This window comes from Balaenoptera ricei, chromosome 1 (assembly GCF_028023285.1).
Source record: "Balaenoptera ricei isolate mBalRic1 chromosome 1, mBalRic1.hap2, whole genome shotgun sequence".
Lineage (NCBI taxonomy): Eukaryota > Metazoa > Chordata > Mammalia > Artiodactyla > Balaenopteridae > Balaenoptera > Balaenoptera ricei.
This window is the reverse complement of record NC_082639.1, coordinates 38,468,720-38,487,818: the sequence shown is the minus strand read 5'-3', so window position 1 is coordinate 38,487,818 and position 19,099 is coordinate 38,468,720. Positions and strand designations below refer to the sequence as shown.

General features: G+C 43.6%; 1 protein-coding gene across 3 annotated transcripts in view; it reads right to left on the bottom strand.

Moving 5' to 3' along the window:
• Positions 1–4,276: 4,276 nt before the first annotated feature.
• The window catches only part of NSUN4 (NOP2/Sun RNA methyltransferase 4), a 36,611-nt gene continuing 21,788 nt past the window's right edge, over positions 4,277–19,099 (bottom strand). Inside the window, exons 5-6 of one of the 3 annotated variants that reach the window (XM_059921928.1) lie at positions 17,247–17,371; positions 4,277–4,847 (exon numbers count right to left, since the gene is read on the bottom strand). In XM_059921928.1, coding sequence (XP_059777911.1) covers positions 4,829–4,847; positions 17,247–17,371 — 144 coding nt within the window. In that variant the 3' untranslated portion in view covers positions 4,277–4,828. Of the gene's footprint in view, positions 4,848–9,060; positions 9,687–17,246; positions 17,372–19,099 lie in introns of those variants that run through there. The other 2 variants (XM_059921916.1, XM_059921921.1) reach the window with 2 other exon arrangements.

Sequence of the window (19,099 nt, the reverse complement as noted above, 5' to 3'; positions counted from 1 at the left end):
CGCACTGGGCCAGGCGGAGTGGGAGGAGCACCCGATTCCCCTGGGCGCCCTCGGAAGCTCGAGCGTAGCAGCGGTTCGGCGCCCCCATCCGGCCCGACCTCTGCCCGGCGCACCCGAGAGCCCCAACTCCCGGAAGAGCGGTCCAGCCAGAGCCCCTGCGGAAAATAGGACGGAGAGCAGCGATAGATTGAGCTCCCGGACCTGTTTAATCCCCGCAAACAGTTTAGCAGCATCTTCCTTGGAGAACCTTGGGTTGGGCCGTGCATCACAGGGCACCCACCTCTCCCCTGCGTGGGGCTTTGGGGTGCCAGGCAGAGACGGCCACAGGATGTTCCTCTCAGGGAGCCCACCTGCTGCCCCCTCTCCTCCCCCACCCTGGGACCTGGTGTCTCCCTCCCTGGGCTCTTCTTCATGGCCAGAGCACCCATCACTTGTCCTTTTGCTCAGCCACCTCCTACAGACTGGCCTTCCCAGGGTCACTCTTTTCCAGTCCTGGGCCCTCCTGGATTTCACACTCAGGAAACAGAAAGAACTGCTTCTGTCTGGGGACCTGACACCCTTCATTAGGGGGGTGGGTGGATTATATATACACACACATAATACTTCTCCCATCTAGGCCTCTCTCACAGGACTTTATGTGCTTTATTTCATTTGTCCTCCCAACAGACCTATGAGGAAAGCATTTTTATTATCTTCTTTTACAGATGAGGTAACTGAGGACAAGAGGTGTTAAATGACTTCTGTGGGTCACAGAGGTGGTTGAGTGGGGATTCAAACTCAGGTCTGATCCTAAACCATTGCTCTTAACCATCAAGCAGTACTACCATTACTGCCCCTGGAAGTGAGGCTTCGTGGGATGGGATGCGGGAAAGTGCTCTGTGGCTGGAAAACTCTGTCTGCTGAAACACTGCTGTCCATCCAGTTCTGTCTTTACCTCTTTGAATCCGTGCCTTTTTCTGTAAAAGGATGAATGCCTACCTCGCAAGATTGTTAGGAGGAATCTGTGAGATCCTTGCTGTGAGCTGGGGAAACTGAAGGGGGTACCAGATCTTCAATCAGGCCTTATGGAGCTCAAGGTCTGGTTGAGAAGGAAAAAACATGCATAGACCAAGAAACAAAAGACATGCTTTGGTGGAAATGCAGAGATCATGTGGCATGAATCCAAAGAGCCTTGGATGCTGGGCCCTTGGGCTGAATAGCCCTTGGGAAAGCCAGGTAGCACAGTGGTTTAAAGTTTGCCTCTGGAGCTGGAGTGTCTGGTAACCCATCCTTGTTGTGTGACTGTGCCCCAGTTTCCTTACCTGTAAAATGAGGATAATAGTACCCCCGCCTCCCGGCCAATTCTCTAGTACTATTGTAAGAACCAAATGAGCTAATATATGAAATGCAGCCAGAACTGGGACTAGCCTATAGAAAGCAATCCATGCATGTTAATCAGTATATTATTGTTGTTGTTATTATTAGAGACCTCCAGAGAGGGGTTTTCTGACCTGGGAAGCCCGAGCTCAGGAACCAGACTCTCTGAGTTCAAATTCTAACTTTGCCACTTACTGTGTAACCTTCAGTAAGTCACTTTAACCTCTTGTGCCTCAGTTTCCTTATCTGCAAAATGGGAGATAATCATAGTGACTGCTTCATAGAATTGTAAGGATTAAATGACTTAATTCAAGAGAAGTTAATTCAGAAGAGTTAATTCAGCCAATTAAATGAGGTTAGAACAGCACCTGGTCCATTGTAAGAGCTCAATAAACATTGACTCATTATTTTAAACAGAGATGTGACACAAATGCTTTGGAAAGGCAATGTGGAGGAGGACGGGCAGAGGAAAGCTGGAGGCAGAGACCATGGAATGGAAGAGCAGGCGGAAGTGAGAATCCAGTGGGGCTGGGTTTCCAGGGCTCCACCTGTGTTACTAGAAAAGCATCTGTAATTCAACACCACACCATTCCGTGAGACAAAACAGCACGTGCCTGCCCTCAGGTGGTGCGTGTAAACTAGTTACTTGTATTTGCAGTCGCTCAAGCAGGCCCTGGTGGGTTTCCTGAGCAGTATCAGGGTCCTCCCCCACTAGCTGGTGACCTTGAGCAAGTCATCCTTATGTATCCTCAGCTGTCAAGTGGGAAGACAGGTAAATACCTTGCCAAGTTCGGTTGGAGGTGGGGGCAGGGCAGAAAAGATGAGGGGTAGAGCATGCAGAAGGGGAGGAAGCTTCTCAGATTCCAGAGGGTTTGAAGTCTGTCTTTGTTCTGGGGGTGAGAAGAGGGAGTGTGCCCCCGTTCTCAGTAACTGCTCTGCTTTGTTTTCTTTCACTTCTGTGAGCCTTTCCTCAATACAGAAGGGCAGGGCAGGGGCAGGGCACAGCCTGGGTCCAAGGAACTCACAGTTCCACAAGTGACACAGGATACCGCACTCAGAAGCACTACGTGTGGGGCAGTTTATAATTTTCAAAGCACTGACAGGTCTTTGACCTCAGCTGACTGAGCTCCCCAACCACCTCAGAGGCCCCCTACTCTTACACTCTCCCCAGGGGGAGGGGAGAGTTTGCCTCCTATGGCAAACGATTCCAATACCACAGCTTTCTGTGTCTCCACTCTTTGCAAAGAGCTCCTCCCTTCAGAAGGGAGCTGTTTCCCCACCCCTGTAAATCTGGGCTGAACTTTGTGACTTGTTTTAAGGATCAGAATGCAGTGCACGGGATGTTGTGTTAGTTCTGAGCCTAAGCTGCAGGAGAATTGTTTTCTCCCTCCTGCAGTAGGGCTGCCTGCTACTGAATCCTGATACCACCCAAAGAGGCCTCTTGCCCTTGGCTCTCTAGGACTGGAATTTTTGCAATTCCTGGCTCTACCAAGGTGAATCCCTTTGAAACCAGAAGGTGTGGGGCCATTGTCCTCAGTGACTCTGATGTCACTATGCTGACAGTCTGGATATTCAGCTACCAAGCTCTCTGGCTTCTGCTCAAGCTGGCGACAACCTGCTTACAACTTCCTTCACAAACAGGGGCATCTAAGAGAGACAGAGCCCACAGTTCTAGTGGATGCCCTCATCTGGTTCTGTAAGTTGGGGGAACACACGGGTAGGGTTAAAACTCAGTATCTAACGACTCTGGCAGACTGTCAGAATGAGCATATGTACAAAGGAAGGTCCTAACTCATTTCTCGGCCTTCCTCAAACACTTTAGGTCCCAGTATTATTCTGTGCCTTGGGACACACTTCCCTTGGCCTCTAATGTCCGATGTTCTTCCAAAATCTTCACCCCAACCCTGCAACACACTGCCTGGCAAACTTCTATTCATCCTTCAAGACCCAATTCAGAGGCCTCAGGTTCCAGACGGCAGATGAAGCACATGCATTTTGCAGATGAAGCACATGCATTTACCTTCTTCATTAAAATAACAGAAAAACATATTTTTAAAAGAATAACAATAACAAAAAGAATAACAGAGGCATTATTGGTAAACAAACAAATCCCCCAAAAAGTAAAATTCTTAGAAGATAGAAAGCAGGTGATATCAAATTGAAGAAAAAGGAGAAGCAGTCTAAGACACCAGAGGGAGCCAGGGTCTTCCCCAAGAAAGACCTGGGGAGGGTCCAAGCAGGAATGGGCAGTGAGTACAGCCTTGGGAATATACAGAGTACTGTTTTGGAACTGCTGTGACTTTGGGGCTGTTCCCTGCCCCTTCAATAAATAACATAACAGTCCAGGTTCGAGTGTGATGAAATACTCTCTAAATGAAGTGCCCCAGTTTGGGAAAGGCAACCACTAAGGGAATCAGGGCTTGCGAGGAACAGAACAAAGAGGAACTGTGTGACTCTGGTCCCCTAGAACAGACAAGGAAGGGAAAAAAGAAAAAGGGACAGTGACATTGTAGGAGTCCCAGCCTACCTGCCCACTTCTTGGTCACATTCCCTCTCCTGACCAGTTAACCCTCTGAGTCAGGGGAAAAGCCTCCTGGGAGGTAAGACCAACACAACTCAAGAAGAAAGGCATACCACCAGCCACCTTTCTTGACTAATAGTTTGTTCATTCATCCATTTATGCCATCAGAAGCAGAGGGATTGAATTCATCATACCCCTCAGTTCACAGAACATTATCATCATTGATCCATCCAAGCCCCTCTCATATACTATCTGTTTTTTATCTTTGCTCCCCAATCTTATCCTCCCTCCACCCATAAGCAACTCATAATTTAATGCCTATCTTTTTGTTTGTATATGATCTTTTAAAATGTGTTGTTTTCTATGCATATATCTTATAGCTTTATTGAGATAAAACTGGTGCATAATAAACTGCACATATTTAAAGTATACAGTGTCATGAGTTTTTTACATATGTATATACATGTAAAATCATTACCACCATCAAGACATCCATCATCCCCAAAAGTTTCCTCATGGTCCTGTGTAATCTAGCCTTTCCCTAGGCAACCACTGATCTGCTGTCACTATAGATTGGTTTGCATCTGATATTTTCTATTCTATTCTCTTTTGTTAAAATTATACATAAAATAGATAAGCAACAAGGATTTACTGTATAGTACAGGAAACTATATTCAATATCTTATAATAACCTATAATGAAAAATAATCAAAAAAAGTATTATGTACATATATGTGTGTATATATATATATATATCTGAATCACTTTGCTGTATACGTGAAACTAACACAAGATCGTAAATCAACTATACTTTGATTAAAAAAAAATCAATAAGAAAAAAAATAAGGAGCTGATCCATGCCCGCTGGATAGGTCAAAAGAGACCAAGGTAGGGACTTCCCTGGTGGTCCAGTGGTTAGGACTCCGTGCTTTCACTGCTGAGGGCCCGGATTCAATCCCTGGTGGGGGAACTAAGTTCCCACAAGCCGCGCAGCCAAAAAAAAAAAAAGAGAGAGAGAGAGAGACCAAGTTATACTTCAGTAACAACACAAAATCTCAGAGGCTGAACACGGCAGTTATTTTTCACTCTCGCCCCGTGTCTAATGCAGGTCCACAGGGGGTTCTGCTCAACAGAGTCACTTGGGCACTCAGGCTGATGTAAGTTCCATCTCAACATATGTTTCCATGGTCACTGTGGTGGGAATGACATGGCAAACCTGATGTTCACTCTCAACGCTTCCATCCAGAAATGTGGAAGAAAGACACCACTTCTACTAATATTTCATAAAGCAAGTCACATAGCCATGCCCAACTGCAGAGGGAGTGGGGAAGGCAACACTTCTGAGGAAGAGGAGTAACCTTTCCTTCAGGAAGAGGAGTAACTAGCTATCTCTGAAAAATCCTAATGCCTACCATATGCAAAAAATTGATTCCATGACCACGAATGAATTATGGTTGTGAACCACAGTCCAGAAAGCACTAGTTTAAAGGTTTTCTATTGATCTGCAATCTGGCTCACTACAATTTTCTTCTACTGACCCCAGCCCTACTGACCCTGGAGACACTCAAAACACACCTGCACCCCCTGCCTCAGAACAGTCCTATTTAGATGCAGGCATCTCTCATTCTCTCTCTCACTCTCTCTCTCTCTTTTTCAGCAACAGAGACATCAGCGGTTTAATGGATAGAGGGAGCTTACATGTCTGTGCAAGGTCCTGGAGCGACACCCCTCTGCAGCGGGGCTGGACTTGGCGGGGCCGGACTTGGTGGCAGTCTTCACTCCCAGGGGTAGGTGTAGGTTACCAGTTATAGGGGAAATTGATGTTAGGTTGGCTTATTGGTTACCAGGGAAACTAGCAGAAGGGCACACCTCTCACTACCCCTATGATAAGCTATCACGGTGGCTAAAGTTAGAACAATCATTAGCTGGGGCCTGGGGCAAGCATGTAGGAAGGTCAGTCAGATGAGTAGGGTACAGGTGAAGCAGGCACTGGTCGAGCAGGGGATGTATAGAGAGCAAGAGAACAGCTGTCTCCTGGCTTAATGCTCCCAGTTCTTCTTCCCAGGATGGAACTTTCAGTTTCCTCTCCATCCTGGTCACTCTCCCAGGTACACCTGACTTTGCCAGTGTGCCTCCTAGTGGGTCACCTCAAACTTCAGTCTGAACAGCAGGGAATTCAGCAGCTCCCTTTACTCAGAGAGGGGAGGGCTGAGGAAGCTTAAGTATTGGACTGACCTTCAGAAGCATTTTCTGTTGAATCAGTTATTTAACTTCCTCATTCAGCAAATTCTATTGATAACCATACTCCCAGTGGGAGGCCCGTGGAAATCTGCTCAGGTCACTTTCCAGCTTAAAACTCCTGCAATGGCTTCCAATTACTCCAAGTACTCACTCCTTCAGAGCCTGCCAGCCCTGGTGCAGTTGGCTTCCGCCTGTTCTCTGACCTCATATTTCACAAGCGTCCCCTTCTCTCTGCGTTGCAACATACTAGACCTCTTTCAGGTCCCGGAACATCTCTCTCCAGCCTCAGGAGCTTCAGTCACACGGCCTGTTATCTCTGCTGGAGGACAGCCCTCACACACACACAACCTCCTCCTGTGCCTCACTAATCTAACTCCTCCTCATCCCCAGGTCTGTTTGAACACGTCTTCCTCCAGGCTACGTTAGGTCTCCCAGGTATACGCACTGTACACTTCTCTCAGTACTTTGCTCACTTGTAATTTAGTTGTAATTCATCTGTAATTTCTTATCTATCTTTCCCACTAGATTGTACATCCCTTGAGAACAAAGACCTTGTGCATTCTGATCACCCCTCTCTCTAGTATCTTGGATGAGGCCTAGCACATATGAGATACTCAGTCTGTACTCATGCCTTTTATGTACCAAACATATTGGTGCTGGGGGGTTAGAGATGCAAGATACTAGCTTCCTGCCCCGAATAATTCTCAGTTTGGGGATGGGGTGAGGAGAGAAAGCACACAAGGGAAGTGTTATACTCATAATATATACAGAGGGCTGGGGAAGCACAGAAAAGGGAACAACTCAGTCTGCTTTAGAAAATCAGAGAAAGCCTCCTGGAGGGGGTGGAAACCTGGGCTAGCAAGAACAGAGAGAAAAGGGCATTTAGACAGAGAAGACAATGTGTCATGATACAGAGGCACCAGGGGACAGGTTATGCTTGGGATACACAAAGAACTTGTGAGAGAAGGGAGCATTGGGGGATAGCAGAGATAGAATTAACCACCAGGGGCCAGGGCAGAGTTTGGACTTGATCCTGCAGGCAATGCAGAGAGAACAAAGGATTGTAAGCAGGTAAATGACAGTCAGATTTGGGTTTTCCACACGTGTCAATTATTTGTTGCTGTGTAACAAACCACCCCCAAAACTTAGTGGTTTAAAAACCATTTTATTTACTCATGATTCTGGGAATCAGCAAGCTAAGCTGGTCTTGACTGGAGTCACTCATGCAGTTTGGGTCATTTAACCACTTAATTGAGGTTAGAAGGTCTTAGCTTGGTGTCCGTCACATGTCTCCAGCTGCTAGCCTGGGCTTCTTCACATGGCAGTAGAAAAGTTCCAAGGTGAGAGTGAAAGCTGCAAGGCCTCTTGAGGCCTAAGCTTAGAACCTACACAACATTCATTCCACCAAATTTAAATGGTCAAAGCAAATCATACAGTCAGCCCAGATTCAAGGGGTGAGGAAAGAGACACTGTGTCTTGGTGAAGGAAGTGGCAAAGACATAATGCATTGGGACAGGATATGAAGTTTAAAATTTATAATACCAAGTATTAGCAAGGATGTGAAGCAAAGTACTCTATCTTTGGATTGAATCTCCATGATCTGTGCGGGGAATCTTGGCTGTGGGAGAGCTCAGATCTTTTTTATGCTACTCTGGCCATGTAGTCAAGCCACACACATGTAACCAGTTAGGCCAGCTGTAAACCGTCAGTAAATAAAGTGACCTTGGGAGTCACCAGGGGAGCTTCAGATTTAAATAGCACATTAGAAATACCAATGCCCTTACCTCGGCCAAGAGTGAAAAAACAGACATCCAGATAAAGACACAGCCTTTGCAATCCAGCTGTAAATCAACTCTCTCTTCCATAATGTGAAATTCTAGAATAGGCAAAACTATAGTGACAGAAAGCAGATTAGTGATTACCTGGGACCAGGAGTGGGAGAACGGGATTAAGTGCAAAGGAGCACAAGGAAACTTTTTAGAAGATGGAATTGTTTTCTATATTTTGATGGTGATGATGGCTATACTATTATAATGAATTATCAAAATTTATTTAAATGGTACATTTAAAATTGATACATTATATCGTATGTAAATAATAACAAAAAAGAATAAAGTTTTATTTCTAAAGGGCATCATGCTACATTTAATCTTTGGGACTAAACTTTTCATTTAATATATTTTTGCTAAGAATCATTCATATTGTTATGTGTTATTGTAGCTCATTTGTTTTGACACCTGTATAATATTCCATTGTGTGAATATTCCATTTTATTTGTCCACTCTCATAGGCATTTGGGTTTGCTTTTGTGACCAGGGCTGCTATGAACATTCTTTTTTTTTTAATTTTTTTTTTTAGTTTTTTAAAATGTATTTATTTTTGGTTGCGTTGGGTCTTTGCTGCTTCGCATGGGCTTTTTCTAGTTGCAGCAAGTGGGGGCCACTCTTCATTGCGGTGCGCGGGCTTCTCATTGCGGTGGCTTCTCTTGTTGCGGAGCATGGGCTCTAGGCACATGGGCTTCAGTAGTTGTGGCACGTGGGCTCAGTAGTTGTGGCTCACAGGCTCTAGAGCACAGGAGCCACTGGAGCCACTAGACCTCTTCCCAGCCACATTTGGGAAGCAGTGCTGTTGACGGCAGGAGGAATGGCTGGAATTATTCAGCTCAAGAGAGCTTTCTCAAAGTAAGTAAGCAGATTATTATGCACTGGCTTAACATTTTAGTTACTTGTTTCTTAAATTAGATCATGGGACATATGGAGAAACTTGGTAGGCTTGTTTAAGCCCTTCGGCTGCTCAAGACTTATCATGCAGAACTCTCACCTCAAGTGTGAGATGGGCTCTGTAACCAGGCTGAGGTCCTGCGCTTTGGGTACCTGGGTACAAAAGGAACTAACACTACTTGGAGTGACGTGAGGCCCCCCAACTACAGTCCCAGCTCCATGGAGCTTCAACAATTTTATTGGCTAAATGCTTCTTCCCAAGTTTACAGCTTAAAGAGTGGCCCTGCTCACAGGTTCCTCCTCCTAAGCCCCTAATGGGGCAGGAACCTTTAGCACAGGCTCAGAGTTGGGGAGTAGGGGTTGGAAGTGGAGTGTAATAAGTGAGTTAGAAACGTGCTGATGCTCCACAATTGGACAGCAGGACAGAAAAACTCTTACTTCCTACTGCTGAAAACTGTCTATAGAAAGACTTGAATGGGATGGAGACAGGCCAGAGTGCACCTCTGCCACTGGTCTTCACAAGAGTACACGCTTTGTCTTCCTACAACAGGACTTCAGGAACAGGGTGATGCTACGTCATTCTACACATTTTGCAAAAGTACATAGGCCCAAAATTGGCCATGAGGTTTGGGATTACCAGCTCCCCAACCTGGCAGGATGGGAAGAAAGAAAATGTGTCCATGAAAAGCTTTCGGAAGTGAGTCAGGTCTTCCACATGAACCTTGATGCCATATTGATTGGCCAGGAGCTCGATGGTGCCTTGCACCACATACTCATTCTGTAAGTGTGAGAGTGAGCAGGTGGAATAGACAACGTGGCCTCCTGGTTTGGTAGCAAGGAGTCCAGCCCTGTAACCAGAAAGAGAGAGTAGCAGTGACTAGTAAGCTTCCCAGAAGTAGAAGCGCATCAGAAGAAGCTGGAAGGATAGGGGAGTGTATTGTGGGATGGGTAGCTGTGTTAGCCTCTGAAGTGCCTTCCACACTGACACCACCTGAAAGTTGTTCTCAAAGCTGAGAGCAATCCAACCTTACTCCATGGGCTCTCCTCCAAAAGTCCTCTTGAAATGGTCCCCTGATCTTTGACTCTGGTTGTAAACCAAACCCTGATGCTGGATATGGACTGAGTCCTTACCCCAGCTCTACAGAGCCTTAACCTCAGTAACTATTTTTCAAAACTGTGCTACTCACTTGACATGGGGACTAGCATAGAGGTAAAAGTGAATCTGTGCAGCCCATCCTGCTATGCATGTCCTACCACACAGTCTTTTCTTTTTTTTAAATTTTATTTATTTATTTTTTATACAGAAGGTTCTTATTAGTTATCTGTTTTATACATATTAGTGTATATATGTCAATCCCAGTCTCCTAATTCATCGTATCACCACCACCACCCTCCCCGTCGCTTTCCCCACTTGGTGTCCGTACGTTTGTTCTCTACATCTGTGTCTCTATTTCTGCCTTGCAAACCAGTTCACCTGTACCATTTTTCTAGATTCCACACATATGAGTTAATATACACATATATTGTTTTTCTCTTTCTGACTTACTTCACTCTGTATGACAGTCTCTAGGTCCATCTATGTCTCTACAAATGACCCAATTTCGATCCTTTTTATGGCTAATACTCCATTGTATATATGTATCACATCTTCTTTATCCACTCATCTGTCAGCATTTAGATTGCTTCCATGTCCTGGCTATTGTAAATAGTGCTGCAATGAACACTGGGGTGCATGTGTCTTTTTGAATTATGGTTTTCTCTGGGTATATGCCCAGCAGTGGGATTGCTGGGTCATATGGTAATTCTATTTTTAGTTTTTTAATGAACGTCCATACTGATCTCCATATTGGCTGTATCAGTTTACATTCCCACCAACAGTGCAAGAGGGTTCCCTTTTCTCCACACCCTCTCCAGCATTTGCTGTTTGTAGATTTTCTGACGATGCCCATTCTGACCGGTGTGAGGTGATACCTCACTGTAGTTTTGACTTGCATTTCTCTAATAATTAGTGATGTGGAGCAGCTTTTCATGTGTCTCTTAGCCATCTGTATGTCTTCTTTGAAGAAATGTCTATTTAGGTCTTCTGCCCATTTTTTGACTGGGTTGTTTTTTTAATATTGAACTGCATGAGCTGTTTATATATTTTGGAGATTAATCCTTCGTCTGTTGATTCGTTTGCAAATATTTTCTCCAATTCTGTGGGTTGTCTTTTTGTCTTGTTTATAGTTTCCTTTGCTGTGCAAAAGCTTTTAAGTTTCATTAGGTCCCATTTGTTTATTTTTGGTTTTATTTTCATTACTCTAGGAGGTGGGTCAAAAAAGATCTTGCTGTGATTTATGTCAAAGAGTGTTCCTATGTTTCCCTCTAAGAGTTTTATAGTGTCTGGCCTTACACTTAAGTCTTTAATTCATTTTGAGTTTATTTTTGTGTATGGTGTTAGAAAGTGTTCTAATTTCATTCTTTTACATGTAGCTGTCCAGTTTTCCCAGCACCACTTATTGAAGACACTGTCTTTTCTCCATTGTATATCCTTGCCTCCTTTGTCATAGATTAGTTGACCATAGTTACGTGGGTTTATCTCTGGGCTTTCTATCCTATTCCATTGATCTATATTTCTGTTTTTGTGCCACCACCATATTCTCTCTTTTTTTTTTTTTTTTAATTAATTAATTTATTTATTTTTGGCTGCATTGGGTCTTCGTTGCTGCGCACGGGCTTTCTCTAGTTGTGGCGAGCGGGGGCTACTCTTTGTTGCGGTGCACGGGCTTCTCGTTGCGGTGGCTTCTCTTGTTCCGGAGCACAGGCTCTAGGTGCGCGGGCTTCAGTAGTTGTGGCACGTGAGCTCAGTAGTTGTGACTCGTGGGCTCTAGAGCGCAGGCTCAGTAGTTGTGGCGCACGGGTTTAGTTGCTCCGCGGCATGTGGGATCTTCCTGGACCAGGGCTCGAACCCGTGTCCCCTGCATTGGCAAGCAGGTTCTTAACCACTGTGCCACCAGGGAAGTCCCACCACATTCTCTTGATTACTGTAGCTTTGTAGTATAGTCTGGAGTCAGGGAGTCTGATTCCTCCAGCTCCGCTTTTTTCCCTCAAGAAAAAAGATTGCTTTGGCTGTTCAGGGTCTTTTGTGTCTCCATACAAATTTTAAGATTTTTTTGTTCTAGTTCTGTAAAAAATGCCATTGGTAATTTGATAGGGATTGCATTGAATCTGTAGATTGCTTTGGGTAGTATAGTCATTTTCACAATATTGATTCTTGCAATCCAAGAACATGGTATATCTCTCCTTGTGTCATCTTTGGTTTCTTTCATCAGTGTCTTATAGTTTTCTGAGTACAGGTCTTTTACCTCCTTAGGTAGGTTTATTCCTAGGTATTTTATTCTTTTTGTTGCAATGGTGAATGGGATTGTTTCCTTAATTTCTCCTTCTGATCTTTTGATGTTAGTGTATAGGAATGCAAGAGATTTCTGTGCATTAATTTTGCATCCTGCAACTTTACCAAATTCATTGATTAGCTCTAGTAGTTTTCTGGTGGCATCTTTAGGATGATCTATGTATAGTATCATGTCATCTGCAAACAGTGACAGTTTTACTTCTTCTTTTCCAATTTGTATTCCCTTATTTCTTTTTCTTCTCTGACTGCTGTGGCTAGGACTTCCAAAACTATGTTGAATAATAGTGGTGAGAGTGGACATCCTTGTGTTGTTCCTGATCTTAGATGAAATGCTTTCAGTTTTTCACCATTGAGAATGATGTTTGCTGTGGGTTTGTGGTATATGGCCTTTATTATGTTGAGGTAGGTTCCCTCTATGCCCACTTTCTGGAGAGTTTTTATGATAAATGGGTGTTGAATTTTGTCAAAAGCTTTATCTGCATCTATTGAGATAATCATATGGTTTTTCTTCTTCAATTTGTTAATATGGTGTATCACATTGATCGATTTGCGTATACTGAAGAATCTTTGCATCCCTGGGATAAATCCCACTTGATCATGGTGTATGATCCTTTTAATGTGTCATTGGATTCTGTTTGCTAGTATTTTGTTGAGGATTTTTGCATTTATATTCATCAGTGATATTGGTCTGTAGTTTTCTTTTTTTGTAGTATCTTTGTCTGGTTTTGGTATCAGGGTGATGGTGGCCTCGTAGAATGAGTTTGGGAGTGTTCCTTCCTCTGCAATTTTTTGGAAGAGTTTGAGAAGGATGGGCGTTAGCTCTTCTCTAAATGTTTGATAGAATTCACCTGTGAAGCCATCTGGTCCTGGATTTCTGTTCGTTTGTTTCTTTTTTAAATTAATTTATTTTATTTATTTTTTTGGCTGCGTTGGGTCTTCATTGCTGTGCGTGGGCTTTCTCCAGTTGCGGCAAGCGGGGGCTACTCTTCGTTGCAGCGCGCAGGCTTCTCATTATGGTGGCTTCTCTTGGTACAGAGCACAGGCTTTAGGCGCACAGGCTTCAGTAGCTGTGGCACACAGGCTCAGTAGTTGTGGCTCGTGGGCTCTAGAGTGCAGGCTCAGTCGTTGTGGCACACAGGCTTAGTTGCTCCGCAGCATGTGGGATCTTCCCAGACCAGGGCTCGAAGTTGTGTCCCCTGCATTGGCAGGCAGATTCTTAACCACTGCTCCACCAGGGAAGTCCCTGTTGGAGGATTTTTAATCACAGTTTCAATTTCATTACTTGTGATTGGTCTGTTCATGTTTTCTATTTCTTCCTGGTTCAGTCTTGGAAGGTTATACCTTTCTAAGAATTTGTCCATTTCTTCCAGGTTGTCCATTTTATTGGCATAGAGTTGCTTGTAGTAGTCTCTTAGGATGCTTTGTATTTCTGCAGTGTCCATTGCAACTTCTCCTTTTTCATTTCTAATTTTATTGATTTGAGTCCTCTCCCTCTTTTTCTTGATGAGTCTGGCTACAGGTTTATCAATTTTGTTTATCTTCTCAAAGAACCAGCTTTTAGTTTTATTGATCTTTGCTATTGTTTTCTTTGTTTCTATTTCATTTATTTCTGCTCTGATCTTTATGATTTCTTTCCTTCTACTAACTTTGGGTTTTGTTTGTTTTTCTTTCTCTAGTTCCTTTAGGTGTAAGGTTAGATTGTTTATTTGAGACTTTTCTTGTTTCTTGAGGTAGGATTGTGCTGCTATAAACTTCCTTCTTAGAACTGCTTTTGCTGCATCCCACAGGTTTGGATCGTCATGTTTTCATTGTCATTTGTCTCTAGGTATTTTTTTATTTCCTCTTTGATTTCTTCAGTGATCTCTTGGTTATTTAGTAGCATATTGTTTAGCCTCCATGTGTTTGTGTTTTTTACGGTTTTTTTCCGTGTAATTGATTTCTAATCTCATAGCGTTGTGGTTGGAAAAGATGCTTGATTCAATTTTCTTAAATTTACCAAGGCTTGATTTGTGACCCAAGATGTCATCTATCATGGAGAATGTTCCATGTGCACTTGAGAAGAAAGTGTAATCTGCTGTTTACGGATGGAGTGTCCTATAAATATCAATTAAATCTATCTGGTCTACTGTGTCATTTAAAGCTTGTGTTTCCTTATTAGTTTTCTGTCTGGATGATCTGGTCATTGGTGTAAGTGAGGTGTTAAAGTCCCCCACTATTATTGTGTTACTGTTGATTTCCTCTTTTATAGCTGTTAGCATTTGCCTTATGTATTGAGGTGCTCCTACCTAGGTTGGGTGCATATATATTTATAATTGTTATATCATCTTCTTGGATTGATCCCTTCATCATTATGTAGTGGCCTTCCTTGTCTCTTATAACATTCTTTATTTTAAAGTCATTTTATCTGATATGAGTACTGTTACTCCAGCTTTCTTTTTTTTATAAATTTATTTTATTTATTTATTTATTTTTGGCTGTGTTGGGTCTTCGTTGCTGTGCACAGGCTTTCTTTTGTTGTGGCGAGTGGGGGCTACTCTTCATCGTGGTGTGCACGCTTCTCATGGAAGTGGCTTCTCTTGCTGCAGAGCACAGGCTCTAGGAGCATGGGCTTCAGTAGTTGTGGCAAGCAGGCTCAATCGTTGTGGTTCACGGGCTCTAGGACACAGCCTCAGTAGCTGTGGTGCACGGGCTTAGTTGCTCTGCAACTGGCATGTGGGATCTTCCTGGACCAGGGCTCGAACCCATGTCCCCTGCATTGACAGGTGGATTCTTAACCACTGCGCCACCAGAGAAGTCCCCCAGCTCTCTTTTGATTTCCATTTGCATGGAATATCTTTTTCCATCCTCTCACTTTCAATCTGTATGTGTCCCTAGGTCTGAAGTGGGTCTCTTGTAGACAGAATATATGTGGGTCTTGTCTTTGTATCCATCCAGTGAGCCTGTGTCTTTTGGTTGGAGCATTTAATCCATTCACATTTAAGGTAATTATCGATATGTATATTCCTATTACCATTTTCTTTATTATTCTGGGTTTGTTCTAGTAGGTCCTTTTCTTCTCCTGTATCTCCCACTTAGAGAAGTTTCTTTAGCATTTGTTGTAGAGCTGGTTTGGTGGTGCTGAATTCTCTTAGCTTTTGCTTGTCTGTAAAGCGTTTGATTTCTCCATCGAACCTGAATGAGATCCTTGTTGGGTAGAGTAATCTTGGTTGTAGGTTCTTCCCTTTCATCACTTTAAATATATCATGCCACTCCCTTCTGGCTTGTAGAGTTTCTGCTGAGAAATCAGCTGCTAACCTTATGGGAGTTCCCTTGTATGTTATTTGTCATTTTTCCCTTGTTGCTTTCAATAATTTTTCTTTGTCTTTAATATCTGTCAATTTATTATGTGTCTCGGCATGTTTCTCCTTGGGTTTATCCTGCCTGGGACTCTCTGCGCTACCTGCACTTGGGTGGCTATTTCCTTTCCCATGTTAGGGAATTTTTCAACTATAATCTCTTCAAATATTTTCTCGGGTTCTTTGTCTCTCTCTTCTCCTTCTGGGACCCCTATAATGCGAATGTTGGTGCGTTTAATGTTGTCCCAGAGGTCTCTTAGGCTGTCTTCATTTCTTTTCATTCTTTTTTCTTTATCATGGTCTGCGGCAGTGAATTCCACCATTCTGTCTTCCAGGTCACTTATCCGTTCTTCTGCCTCAATTATTCTGCTATTGATTCCTTCTAGTGTTATTTTTCATTTCAGTTATTGTATTGTTCATCTCTGTTTGTTTGTTCTTTAATTCTTCTACGTCTTTGTTAAACATTTTTTGCATCTTCTCAATCTTTGCCTCCATTCTTTTTCTGAGGTCCTGGATCATCTTCACTATCATTATTCTGAATTCTTTTTCTGGAAGGTTGCTTATCTCCACTTCATTTAGTTGTTTTTCTGGGATTTTATCTTGTTCCTTCATCTGGTATGTAGTCCTCTACCTTTTCATTTTGTCTATGTTTCTGTGAATGTGGTTTTCGTTCCGCAGCCTGCAGGACTGTAGTTCTTCTTGCTTCTGCTGTCTGCCCTCTGGTGGATGAGGCTATCTAAGAGGCTTGTGCAAGCTTTCTGATGGGAAGGATTGGTGGTGGGTAGAGCTGGGTGTTGCTCTGGTGGGCAGAGCTCAGTAAAACCTTAATCCACTTGTCTGCTGATGGTGGGGCTGAGCTCCCTCCCTGTTGGTTGTTTGGCCTGAGGTGACCCAGCACTGGAGCCTAGAGACTCTTTGGTGGGGCTAATGGCGGACTCCGGGAGGGCTCATGCCAAGGAGTACGTCCCAGAACTTCTGCCACCAGTGTCCTTGTCCCTGCCGCTTCTGCAGGAGACCTTCCAACACTAGCAGGTAAGTCTGATTCAGTCTCCTATGGGGTCACTGCTCCTTCCCCCTGGGTCCTGATGTGCACACTAATTTGTGTGTGCCCTCCAAGAGTGGAGTCTGTTTCCCCCAGTCCTGTCAAAGTCCTGCAATCAAATTCCACTAGCCTTCAAAGTCTGATTCTCTGGGAATTCCTCCTCCCGTTGCCAGATCCCCAGGTTGGGAAGCCTGACGTGGGGCTCAGAACCTTCACTCCAGTTTGTGAGTCACCACCCAGCGGTTATGGGATTTGATTTTATTGTGATTGCGCCCCTCCTACCATCTCACTGTGGCTTCTCCTTTGTCTTTGGATGTGGGGTATCTCTTTTGTTGAGTGCCAGTGCCTTCCTGTTGATGACTGTTCATCAGTTAGCTGTGATTCCAGTGGTCTCGCAAGAGGGAGTGAGCGCATGTCCTTCTACTACACCATCTTGAACCAATCTCCACATAGAGTCCTTATGTCCCAGAGAAAGACCATCCAGTGATGACTGTCTCCTCCAGGCAGATTCCCAGCCAGAAGACCCTTCTACGGGTAATGGTCTTGGCAACAGCTTCTAGCCCCCAAGCCCCCCAGGTGACCAGACACCCCCACAGCACTCTGGCCCGAAGTCCTGAGTTTCTGTAAATCTATTACTCACGCAAGAAGCTGCACCTGCAACACAGGCAACATCTGCCGCTCCTTCTTCCTTGAACGCTGAAAGACGTTGTTCTCCTCCTCACGAAGGGAGTGGCGGTCTGTCGTACAGGGCACATCCACCAGCACCTGCCCAGGAGTGTTAAAGGGTAAAGTATTAGGGTTCCTTACAGGCTCCTCTTCCTTAGGCCAGGGGTGTTTTAGGCCCTTGACCTGGAGGGTTCTGCAGAGTGCTTCCGTGGCCCATCCCCCCACTGCAGAGTATCTGACAAAGCTTCTCACTTTAACCTGGTGGACAATTGTGAAATAATCAGTGGGAAAATAGTACATCTAAGTATACTCATGGCTGGTCAAAAAACCAAAACCAACATACAAAAAACTGAATTAAGTAATTGATATCAACCTAAAAAGAAGTCTTCAGTGCTTCAGGGCTCTGTCCTTGACTCTGTCTCTAGCTATTTGAATGAAAACATCCAATTTACAGATGATATAATACCCAAAGGGTAGCTAATATATTGAATAACAGGATCAGGATTCAAAATTATCTTATGCTAAAACAATGTCATATCCAATATGGAAAAGTTTTAAAGTGAGAGATGTAAAGTCATTCATTTATTGAAGAATTCCCCAGTGGTCCAGTGGTTAGGACTCCACGCTTTCACTGCTGAGGGCCTGGGTTCGATGCCTGGTCAGGGAACAAAGATCCCACAAGCTGCGCAATGCCGCCAAAAATAAATAAATAAATAAAGTCTTTCATTTATTTACTAAGAGCGTACTCTGTGATGGGCACTAAAGACCAAAAAAAAAAAAAAAAAAACCTACCCCCCCCCCAAAAAAACAGTCCTGTATTTACATTTCAAAAAAGTAAAATCAGGACTTCCCTAGTGGTGCAGTAGTTAAGAATCCACCTGCCAGTGCAGGGGACATGGATTCCAGCCTTGGTCTGGGAAGACCCCACATGCCACAGAGCAACTAAGCCTGTGCGCCACAACTACTGAGCCTGCGCTCTAGAACCTGCGAGCCACAACTACTGAAGCCCACATGCCTAGAGCACGTGCTCTACAACAAGAGAAGACACCGCAATGAGAAGCACGTGCACCGCAATGAAGAGTAGTCCCCGCTTGCCCCAACTAGAGAAAGCCCGCGTGCAGCAATGAAGACCCAATGCAGCTAAAAAATAAATAAAATAAAATAAATAAAATTTATAAAAAAAAAAAAGTAAAATCATCTTGGGAAAAGATCTGTAAATTTTCAGTCAAGCAGAAATTCTGAGTAAATTAGTAATGACCCAGTGTTCAATATTCTGATGTACTCCTAGGCTGAATGAATTGATACAGTGTACACAGAGTAAGAGAAATAATGACTACCTTGTATTCTGGTCAGGTCGTAACTCAAGAAATGTGATGCGGCTAGCATTCACAGGAAAAAGAGACATTAACTAAATAGGAATGCTCAGAGAAGGGCATAGGAATGCTCAGAGAAGGGCCACTGTGATGTTTAGAAACCACACGATAGAAGAAATTAATACCTTCTGTTTCCAGGAACGTAGTAAACTAGGTATCTTGAAACCCTTGTGATACAAAATATCTAAAAAGGCCAGATAAAATATATTTTTAAAATACTTTTAAATGCATAGCTCATAGAAAATTAGAGAAATCCTCAGAAGCCAAAGAAAAACCAGGAGCACAAGTCCAGGGAGGGATTCCAGAGCTGAAGTCGATGCCTTCTATTTTTTTTAATTTTTTTAAATTGAAGTATAGTTAACTTACAATGTTGTATTAGTTTCTGGTATACAGTGAAGAGATTCAGTAAATATATATATTTACACGTAGATATTATATATATTATTTTTCAGAT